This window comes from Convolutriloba macropyga, chromosome 8, assembly GCF_964194025.1.
Source record: "Convolutriloba macropyga chromosome 8, txConMacr16.3, whole genome shotgun sequence".
NCBI lineage: Eukaryota > Metazoa > Xenacoelomorpha > Acoela > Convolutidae > Convolutriloba > Convolutriloba macropyga.
In genome coordinates, this window is record NC_134475.1 from 11,232,530 (window position 1) to 11,244,370 (window position 11,841).

The 11,841-nt window shown below is 38.1% G+C and overlaps 1 protein-coding gene across 1 annotated transcript; it reads left to right on the forward strand.

The window, feature by feature from the left end:
- Positions 1-10,484: 10,484 nt before the first annotated feature.
- On the forward strand, positions 10,485-11,351 carry LOC142344948 (uncharacterized). The gene has a single exon (XM_075397032.1). It carries the CDS (start codon positions 10,485-10,487, stop codon positions 11,349-11,351), a length of 867 nt encoding a protein of 288 aa, XP_075253147.1.
- Positions 11,352-11,841: the final 490 nt, after the last annotated feature.

Here is an 11,841-nt window from a genome sequence, read left to right on the forward strand (position 1 = left end):
CACTCTACTTTAAATTTAGAGCGAAAGAACTTCAAGCCGCAAAACCACTCGTTTCTTCGCTCCACTTCCTGTTTCGGCGTGACCAAAATCACCACTCCAATTTGACTTCAAAAATCATGAAAATGTGTGAACAGATCTTAAAAAAAGAACATAGCAGAATTCCGGAAACGACTCGAAGGAGAAAATTGCCCATACTTATGACTAAACAATTAGAACAGCAATTGTGAACCCTGATCCTCCACAAATGCCATAAAATATTTCAGGAAGAATAGAAAGTGCTTCATAAACAAATTGAACAAAAAAAACTAGAAAAACTTAAGTTTTGTTTTAAATCGAGATTTTTAATAGTGCAAGGAAACAGAATTCCTTTGCAATTAGAGCAATGAAAAGCTTGCAAAACAATGGGTTAGTCATAATAGGCTAAGAAACTTGTCTAAGATTAAGAAAAAGAAAAAGTGCAAAAAAAATATGAAAAATAATTAAATTTTCTCAATTTTTCTGTCATTTTTCCTAAGAAAAAAGTGATTTATGCTAAGAAAACTTTAGTCAATTGGTATCTGAGTACTCCTTAAGTAACAAGCTTCTATTCAAATCCCACTTTAAGCGTTAAATAAAAAAAGACAAAAAATCTTTAAATTTCGTCTAAAAATCAGCAAAAACTGATCAAAAACTTCCAGTTTAGCATCAATCTCAAATTGACTGGTTGAAACCTTCAATTTCTATCAAACAAGCCTAAAACTAACGCGATGTCAAAATCGGACCTCATAACCATCAAAATTTGCAAGCAAAAAACTGCTTTCAAAAAACCGCACGTGAACAAAAAAAATTCGCTCGCTTAGAGAAAATTTTTTCACACATCAATTTTTCGCTCTCTCAAAAACAGCGGTATTAACAAAAACCACTCTCTTTTTGCTCCGCTTTTCACTTTTGTTCAGCACCAAAATAACTCCAAATTTTTTCACCCGTTTCATTTCCCGCTTCAAAATTCACTCCAATAAAATTGATTTTAAAAAAAGTGACTTCTCCAATACTACTCTTCGAGTCGTAAAAAAGACAGCGCCCCAGTATATTTCAAGTTCTTTGAATTGTAAAAAACCAGGAGAAGGCCAATAATAGCCCCCGCTATCGCTGTGCAGATATTAATAAGGAGTTGCAACAATGTGGGGAAATTGCAATTAAAAGCGGTTGACATTAGTGACAAAAAATAACACGAATTATTATTATTATTGGCTATAGAACTATTCACAAGGGGTATTTAGGGCAATAGTGACGTATCTTGAAATTTTGAGGCGATTGACCACGCTGCCCTTTTTAATTCCTCCTAATGGAAGTTTTCTTCAAGCGAGTACTTGTGCGCTCTTACCGACTACATAAAAAAGTCTAAAATGTGGAGAAAATACTTTCAAATTTAAACTAAATTCTTGAAGAAAACTGCATTAAGAGTTTCGGGTTTATTTTTTGCACCTTCAAGATGGCTAAATATGGAAGTTAAGATGATTTGCCGCAAAAAACTTGACTTTATGTCCCACATTGCTAACTGTCAAATACCAAAAAACATGGAAACAAAACATCTGAATTTGACTTTTTCAATGCTAAAAATATGTTTTCACTAAATATTAAAGGTAACTAACCGACATTCAACCTTCTGATGTTACAATTACAGACGCTAACGATAACTTGGTTGTGACAAGAGCAGACAACGATCTCCTGCATGGATTTTTTACTGGAATCAGATGTCACCAAGAACAATTTTTTTGGAAGTTGGGTTTCAGACGTCACCCCTACAAGAGGTTCTAGTTTTTATTACTGGTTTCAGACGTCACCAGCAGAAGTCCGCCCGAGGTCTTAGACGCCACCTCTGATGTCCTGTTCCCCGGTTAGATCGAGCCAAAAATCTATAATTTTTTCGACAAAAAGCCACCAAAAAATTGAAATTTGTCCCCCAAAAACCTGTTTTCTGCTACTATAACACCTCGATTGATAAACTTTGAATAGTTTTATTTTCTAATAACAAGTAAAAGCAATTTAACTACTTTGAAAGAAAAATTTGGTGAGAAAAAGCCAAAAGTCAGAAAAACGGTCGCAAAATCAGAAAAATCAAAAAATCCATTTTGATTTTCTGATTGCATATTGTAATGAAATACCAAATAAACCTTCAAACTATTTTTTTGAGCTAGTTTTCAAATAGCGAGAAGGCCATTCTAGTCGATATGTCATACTGGAGTCTTAGAAACCAGAAATGTTAGAAAGTTTTTTCTGAAATCAGAAAAATCAAAAAACCCTTTTTGATTTTCTGACCCCATATCTTATTGATTCACAAAATAAACTCTTGAAATATCACGGTGAGTTAGTTTTGCAGTAGCCAGAAAGCTATTTTGGTCGATATAGTACACTGAGTCATCAAAAACGAGAATTTTCAGAAAAATTTTTCTGAAATCAGAAAAATCAAAAAACCCATTTTGATTTTCTGGCCCCATATCTAATTGATTCACAAAATAAACTCTTAAACTATCTCTGTGAGTTAGTTTTGCAGAATCCAGAAAGCTATTTCGGTCGATATAGTATACTGAGTCATCAAAAACGAGAATTGTCAGAAAATTTTTTCTGAAATCAGAAAAATCAAAAAACCATTTTTGATTTTCTGACCCCATATCTTATTGATTCACAAAATAAACTCTTCAACTATCTTTATCTTTGTGAGTTAGTTTTGCAGTAGTCAGAAAGCTATTTTGGTCGATATAGTATACTGAGTTATCAAAAACGAGAATTGTCAGAAAATTTTTTCTGAAATCAGAAAAATCAAAAAACCCATTTTGATTTTCTGACCCCATATCTTATTGATTCACAAAATAAACCTTTAAACTATCTTTGTGAGTTAGTTTTGCAGTAGCCAGAAAGCTTTTTTGGTCGATTTAGTATACTGAGTTATCAAACACGAATAATGTCAGAAAACTTTTTCTGAAACCAAAAAAAATAAAAAAAAACCCATTTCAATTTTCTGACCACCATACCCTATTAATTCACAAAATACGCTCTCAAACTATCTTTTTGAGTTAGTTTTGCAGTAGCCAGAAAGTTGTTTTAGTCGATATAGTACACTGGGATCTCAAAAACAAGAAAGATCAGGAATTTTTTAAAATTTTTTCTGAAGCCAGAAAAATAAAAAAAAACTCCTTTTGATTTCCTGACCTTATATCCTGTCTATTTGCAGTTTGAACTCTTATGCTAGCCCTGTGAGTTAATTTTACACAGGAGAGAAAGCTATTTAGGTCAATACATTGAATTGTGATCTCAATAACGCGAATTGCCAAGAAAACTTTTTTGAAATCAGCAAAAAAATTCAGAAAAATAGTTTATTTTTCTGTCTACACATCGCCTTGAAAGCAAAACAAAATGTCAAACTAGCCCTCTGACTTACCGTGCAATTGCCGAAAGTTGATATTTAGTAGATATATGAGTCAGCCTCAGAAAAAAAGAGAAATTAAAAAGGCCTTTCGAAAAAAGAAAAGAAAAACGGTTTCGATTTTCGGACTGCACAAAAAAAACCTAAATAGTAAACCAAACAGTCTAACTCATTTTTTGAGTAAAATTTGAAATTGTCTCAAAAGTTTTCGTTTCGAATATATTATATTCGGAGTCTGGAATCAATGAGAGTTACAGAAAAAAGTTCGAAACAGGTTTCTTTAAAAATAGAAAACTCTTATTAAAAAATCCCAAGAACACCTCCGCTAAAGAAAGCAAAACACATAAAACAACTTCCCAGCTAGAACAAAGTTCTGATTTTTCGAAAGATTTGCAAAACGATATATATAAAATATAGCCTTCAGCAAAAAAAACGCAAAAAATTTTCCCCTGTTAACTTTAAGAACCGTTTAATTTTTTCCTTGTCCGCGGTCACAAACGTCACCGAGAAGAAGTCCCTATTCCCCTGCTGGTCTCAGTATTCAACAATCAGAAGAACAAAATTTGTACGGTTCCAGTAGTTACCGAGAAGAAATCGATAATTTTTACTGGTTTCAGAACTCACCATTGTAAAATGAGAAGCCTTTTCTTTCTGGTATCAGTAGTCACCCCATTTAGAAGATTTCAATTATCTCAAGAAGAGCAAAACATCTCTCAAGAACCTCAAGCAGTTCTACACAGTAAAGACCTTAGTGGGTTTTCCTAAATCAACACAGAGACAACTCAACAACCAACGTTTTTTCTTGTAATTCTCGTTGCCTAGTCGCTCCGCAAAAAAAAAATTATATAGTTTTTTTTTCTGCAACCTCCTTTTGGGCTTCTCGTAAAAGTAAAACAGTAGAACTAATTGTTTTTTGCTTACATTCAGGGAGAAAGCACCAAATAAAGTTTACAGTCATTGTCCGAAGAAAAAAGAACTATTTGAAAACAAAAAAGAAAATCTGTTCGTAGCAGTTATTTGGTCCTGTAAAAAAAAAGACGATAAACGTTGGAACGAGTTTTTTTTTCTTTTTTAGCAAATAAAATCTACTATAATTAGCACCACCACAACCTTAGGATTCTTGTTTTTGAAAAAATTTGCGTCGCTGAACTTTTATAGGAAATTTTTGGCTGATTAGCCAAATTAGATTTTGAGATCAAAAGTTCGTCGCTCCGGTTTTTCGCCGTTTTCATTTTAACCTGAAAGACAACCATAACAACAACAACAACAGAGATCAAAAATGTCGCAAAGGTACAACGACGAGTGTCAGTTTGCAGTAATAATGTTTAAATCAACGGAAAGTTCTTTGAAAAGCCAGCTTGATTTGGTACAGAAGGCAATAGACGATAGAAAGAGCTTCCGATCATTAAATCTACTGATAAGCAGAGCCAAAACGCTGCAAACAGAATTGGACAAGAAGACAGAAGCAGTAATGAGGGCGAAGCCTCACCAGAGTACAGCAACTTCGATTCTCGACAGACAGAAAGCCTTAACATCCAGACTGCAGCAGTACGAACTGGAAGTTGACACATTGGACGATGATGGTCTATTAAGCCAGTCCTCAACAAGATTTCGCGATGACGTCACAATTCCCTCTCGTCCAAGCAGCCGACGACTGGATTCAGAACGATCAACACCAACACGCAATGTTATCACTGAAGAAACATTTGTCGAGCAAGCAGCCAGTTCACAGCCGAACGACACAACAGTCTTCATTAATCCATCGCCCATTCCTCCAAGACCAGTCAAGCCATCACTATTCCTGAACAACCAGCAAATCCAGGATCCTCTTATTAGCCATTTGATAAATCAACAACAAAATTTCCATCAACAGAACAGAAACCAGTTTGTTGACTCCAACTCAACACATCATGCTAGTCATTATCATCCAACGGCATCAAACACCCTAGAACAACCCAATGCTAATCATCAGCAAGAAACCTTAATTTTGCCGCCTCTCAACATGTCAAACTTGGATAATCAGTTGAACCAAGAATCCAATTTCCTAACGGCAAAGGATTTAGAATTCAGCGGTTCTCAATCCAAACAAAAGCAGTTTGTTAACCGTCTCAGTTTATCTTTGACACCTGAAAGTCAGAGAGGCTTCCGGAACGTCAACGTACCTTGTCCAACCCTTCAAAATGAAGGTGGAAACCCATTCCTTGGGAAAGCAATTATTGACAAGCCTCTTAATCATGGACCTGAATACGTGACAATAGATCAAAACCCTCACTCATCTAAACAAAACTACGTTCAGCCTATGCATTATTGTTTCACAAACAATCTACAACCAACAACAGCTGCAAACGTAGTTTCGGATGTCCAGAGCTATTATGTTTCAAAAGAACAAGATGTTCAACTCAAACCTCAAAAGCCTGAAAACAGTTTTGTGCAACGTGTCAGTTCTTTCAACATCGGTCCCAATGATCCTGTAAAAAGCACAACCTTGACAAACAGCTTCCCAATTCAGGGTTTAGCAGTTCAAAGGCCTCCTGTTTACCCATCTACTACCCCAGCTCAAGCAAACATCTGGTCAGTGCAGAGCGATCTACAACTTCTTACAACGCATTCCACAACCTCTCAAGAAGCGAACAAACCAGTCCATAGCTTCAATCCGGCTACTCAAACCAGTATGGTGGATATTGGTCAGAACAACACAAACGCTTATTTATCATGTCCTTTACCCATCAAGAACATGGCAGCTGAACCCGCTGTAAATCAAAGTCATTCAAACGACGAAATTTCGCACTTGCGACCTCCCACTCTACCTAATCTTTATCCAACTAACATCTTGCCAACTTCAAGCGTAAGGCAGCATCAGGCTCCGGTGTTTGCTACAGCTGGACATTTTGTCCCCTCAATGACCAATAGTGAACTTCAGCCAACATCCGTCGACCTAAAATGCGCGATCCAATTGCCGCCATTAAAATTGCAAAATTTTAATGGTAACCCCATGCACTATCACGAGTGGATAAATAATTTTTTCTCAATGGTTCACAATAACATTTCAATTACTGACACACACAGAATAACCTACCTACAGAATTCAGTGTCGGGTAAGGCAAAGTATCTGATACATGCTTACTCTTGTGATCCATCCTATTATAATACAGCCGTCAACGAGATAATGAGCCGCTTTGGCGACCCTTCAGTTGTTGACAACGCTTTTATCAATCAATTAGAGAGCTGGAAATGTAATAGTTCGTACAATAAGTAATCCTTCATAGCATTCTCTTCATTTCTAAAGAGACTTGTCCAGGCTTTTCAGAACCTAGGTTTTCAAGCCGACCTTCAATCGTCTACATTATTGAGGAAAGCGAAGGAAAAAATTCCCCACAACTTGCTTCTAAAATGGACTGAATACACCCTGACAGAGAATGTTACAACAACTACCCTTGTTGAGTTTCAAAAATGGCTTGATGTTCAAGCAAGGGTTTATGACAAAGTAAACCAGGAAAATAGAACCAGTACCTTCACTCACAACAAAAACGGTAATTATCCTGCTGTGACAGCACAACAATCAGTTCCGAAACAGTTTAAGCAAACAACTTCAAGACAGTCTCAAAGGAACGATTTAGATTAACGAAAGGTTAATCACAACGGCTCGAAAAATGAGCAAAAGTTTGCAAACAAGCACACAAATTGTGTTCAATGTCACAAACCGCATTTTGTTGCAACTTGTTCAGACTACCATAAATTGTCCCCTGAAGGTCAATTTCAAACTATCCAGAAAAATAGCTTGTGAACAAACTGTTTAAGTAATCAACATCGCAGAGACACTTGTCCTTTCTCGAAGCGTTGTCAAGTGTGTAATGGTTTTCACCATACAACACTACATAATCCAGCTAAACAATTCAGCAGAACACATGCCGCATTTACTACCAGCAACCTCCAACAGCAAAATAAAATCTCAGGTCAACAAAATTAGTCATCGAAAGACGACAACAACTCACAAACGCAAAAAAGTATTGAGGCAACTCAGAATAAAATAACACAATTCAAACCCAAAAGCAATGTCAGGTACGGAAAAAATTTTGGAAATAATAATAATCAACAGTCATCGAAACGTGCGAATTTGAATGGACCTTCTACCAGCCAAAATTTCGATATCAACCAAATATCCATTACACCGAAATATTGGTTTGAGCAGTTACAGCTGCTGCCAGTATCCTTTATCAAAGAAGATAAAGTATTCGACACGTATGCTCTCATTGACCCCGGCAGTCAGGTTACGTTTTTATTAGATGCTGTTTCTGACTACCTGGAACTCTCACGTGAAAATCAATCTTCAACTACTGTTCAATATCTAAGCGTTGATTACGAAATGCCCCTATCAAAAATAAAGCAACCAATAACAGTTTGCCCTTTCAATCAGTTTGATGAAAAGTTCCAAATATCCAGAGCCTACAGCACCCCTACATTAAACGTTAATGCAGCCAATGTCACTGAGCTAAACTATGTTTGCGATGCATTCAATGAACTTCGACACATATATTTCCCAGACATTGCCGAAGGTAAGATTGGAGCACTCCTTGGTGTCAATGCTTTTGCCTTTACGCATCCTACTGAAGTAATTCAAGGCACCGAAATCCGCCCCTTCGGAGTAAAGACAAAGCTTGGATGGACACTTGCAGGAGAGTACCTGAACACACTAGGAAACCGCTCTTCAAAATCTTCTAATAAATCGAAAGTATTTGTATACCATGTCTGTCGGAAAAGTCCAGAACAACCCTTGGACAATTTGATACAAGAATTTTGGTCAATAGAGAACGATGGTACCAGAAAAGAAGATAATACTATCACTGAAGATGAAAAGTCTGCCATTCGAATACTTGAGAGTACTATCAACCACACAGGGGAAAGGTATGAAATAGGTCTTCCATGGAAAGTACCTGCCAATCGTCAAAATAACTATTTTTCTGCCCTCAACCAGCTAAACAGTTTGAACAAACGACTTAATAATGATCCAAAACTAAGTGATATGTACCAACAGACTTTTGTCACAGATCTCGAGAAAAATTACGACAAGCCAGTGGATATGACAGACCCACCCCCTGAGAAAATATGGTACTTGCCGCATCACCCTGTTCAAAGCGCAAACAAACCAAACAAAGTGCGTCGTGTCGCCAATGCAGCGTCAAAATTCAAAGGCGAGTCACTAAATTCCAATCTTCTAACAGGACCAGACCTCTTAAACAGTCTAATAGGAATTTCGGTCAGATTTCGTGAAAAACCTATTGCTATTTTGGCAGACATTGAAGGAATGTTCAAGCAAATCGGCATCCGAAGTGAAGATCAATCTGCACTACGTTTCCTATGGTCTATTGACAATGATGTGCGACAGTTTCAATTCACCAGATTGATTTTCCGTGCAACTTGCTCACCATCTTGTGCAATTTTTGTCTTAAACAGATGCGCAGAGGACAACGTCGAGACATATCCAAAAGCACAGAGCGCTATAAAGTCTTATTTTTATATGGATGACTACATCCAGTCCTTCGACTCTCCTGAAAATGCCAACGCGACTGCATTTGAAGTAAAGAACTGCCTGAGAGCCGGTGGTTTCCGCCTCACAAAATTCCTGTCAAACCATCAACAGGCTCTTCAGTGTATTACTCCAGAAGACCTCGAGGAGCCCAAGAGTGAAACAAGAGTCCTCGGACAAAAATGAAACCATGAAAAAGATACATTTTTCATGAAATCCTTAGGAGAATTCCCTAAAGAAGCTTAACAATACACTCAACGGAAACTTTTCAGTCTGGTGTCATCGATTTTTGACCCAATTGGGTTTCTTGGCCCAATGACAATAAAGTTCAAAATTTTTCTTCAGCAACTTTGGAAGTTAGGTAGGAAATGGGACGAGCCACTCCCAATTGAACTTCTACATCCCTCACAAAAGCTCCTTAACAGTTATCACTCTATGCCTCAAATTAAAACTCCACAACAGATGACAACACAGAATCTACTGGAGACAGAGAACCAGTTGCATGTTTTTGTTGATGAATCGATTGTTGCAACGTGTGCTCTTGTCTACCTCAGGAGCTTGAATAAGACCAGCAACGAAGTACAATCTGCATTCGTGATCGGGAAATGCAAAGTAGCGCCCGTAAAACAGTTGAGCGTTCCAAAGTTGGAAATAGAGGCATCTGTCACAGGTGTTCGACTCCTGAATTTTGTTAGACATGAACTCTCTGTTGAAATCAGCAATGTTTTTTATTGGACGGATAGTCAAGTTGTCCTTGACTGGATTGGTTCTTCCAAGAAGCAACCAGTTTTTGTTGCTAATCGCATTGCAGAAATAAAAGTAAAAAGCAAACCTGACAATTGGAATCATATTCCGACAAACTTAAACCCAGCTGATCATGGTACTCGTGGTTTAGAACCCAAGGCAATTGAAGCAAAATGGTTTAAGCCACCAGATTTTCTCTCTACAAGTGATGTCTTTCGTAAACCTACAAAGCAAATGCCGATTTGTGCTCCAACAACACGATCTGCCTTAAGAACCAAGAAACCAGTACTCGACCCTAAACAGCTTTCAACATGGACAAAGATTTTGCTAACGATAGCTACTGTTTTCAATCTGATCTAAAGAGCAAAAAAACAGCGTGACAATCACCATCAATACACTGTTGAAGACATTGAATTATCAAAATCTTACTTGATACAAATGTCGCAAGTCAATAGCTTCCCAACCGTCATCGAGTTGCTAAAAAGTAGCCGTAAACTGGACCCGAAATTCAAACACAGGTCGTTAAACCTAATGCTTGATAAGAACGGTATATTACGCGTCTGTGGAAGGCTAATTTTTGCTCCCAGTGAACTCGAGTTGGCCAAGCGACCAATACTACTTCATGCAAAAGATCACATTTGTCGTTTATACCTCAAACATGCCCATCGCATCTGTGTGCATCAGGGAACAGAAGCCACTAAGGCTTTTGTACAGCAAAGGTACTACGTAATTGGTCTCCGCAGAACACTGCAGAGCATTAGATACAAATGCTTCCTTTGTCGATGTTTCGAACCGCAAAGCATTGAGACTTTTATGGCACCGCTACCTGATTGCCGCTTCCCGACTGAAAACAAACAATTTACATTTGCCAACTGCGGATTAGACCTTTTCGGCTCATTTTACATTGAGGAAGGAAAAGATAAGCTTCAGAAACACTACGGCCTCATCTTTACTTGTCTGGTAACGCGAGCTGTCCACTTGAAAACCTGTCCAGATTTGAATACAGACACTTTTCTGAACGCCTATCGCCGCTTCACTTCGCGAAGATGTCAGCCCGCTGATTTGTACAGTGACAACGGTAAGACTTTTGCTGGTGCCAAAGAAGAACTCAAAAGGTGTCTGAATGATCTCGACAAGGATAAAATTCACAAAGCACTGGCAGCACAGAACACCAAGTGGCACTTCAACCCACCTTATGGCCCTAATTTTGGCGGCGCTTGGGAGCGGCTGATCCAGAGTGTCAAGCGGACGCTCCTGATCATTCTAGGGTCAAGAAAGTTTATTTTCGACGTTTTCCACACAATCATGGTTGAAGCAGAAGCTATGATGAACTCCAGACACCTTACAAACGTGTCGGACGCCATGGAAAACGAAGAACCATTGACGCCAAACCATTTTCTACTTCAGCGTCCTTACAACTCTCTTCCCCCTGGTATCTTCCCGTCAACCAAGCCAGCTAACATGAAGTCTTGGAAGAATGTTCAACAATTCCTCAACCACATCTGGAGAAGACTGGTCCGGGAATACCCTACCGACTTTGATAAAGCGACCAAAATGGACCGAAAACGCCGGGAATTCACTCAAAGTCAACGATGTGGTGTGGATCCTGAAAGACTCCACCCCACGTGGTATTTGGCCTCTGGGAAGAGTAGAAGAAGTGTTCCCTGGACGAGATGGTAACAACAGACTAGTTAAAGTGAAAACGGCTTACGGCACCTTCCTCCACCCCGTGTCCGGTCTCGCCCGTGTTTTCGCTGATTAGCCTTTTTGTTGATATTTTTTGCGCTCCGGTTTTTGGCAAAGGGAGTTGCATATAGTTTTATTCAATTTAATTTGGGTTTATGGATTCTAACTGGAATTGGAAACATATATATTTGGTGGATTTATTCGTGTTTTACCCTCTTATTCCTGTTGCCCCCGTGGAGCATGTTGCGGATGCAACTTCAAGATGGCTAAATATGAAAGTTAGGATGATTTGCCGCAAAAAACTTGATTTTATGTCCCACATTGCTAACTGTCAGTTACCAAAAAACATGGAAACAAAACATCTGAATTTGACTTTTTCAATACTAGAAATATGTTTTCACTACAGAACTATTCACAAAGGGTATTAAGGGCATTAGTGACGTATCTTGAAATTTTGAGGCGATTGACCACGCTGCCCTTTTTA

Excerpts from the sequence above, each read along its gene's own strand:
- LOC142344948 (XM_075397032.1), top strand. The coding sequence starts at position 10,485 with ATGGCACCGCTACCTGATTGCCGCTTCCCGACTGAAAACAAACAATTT.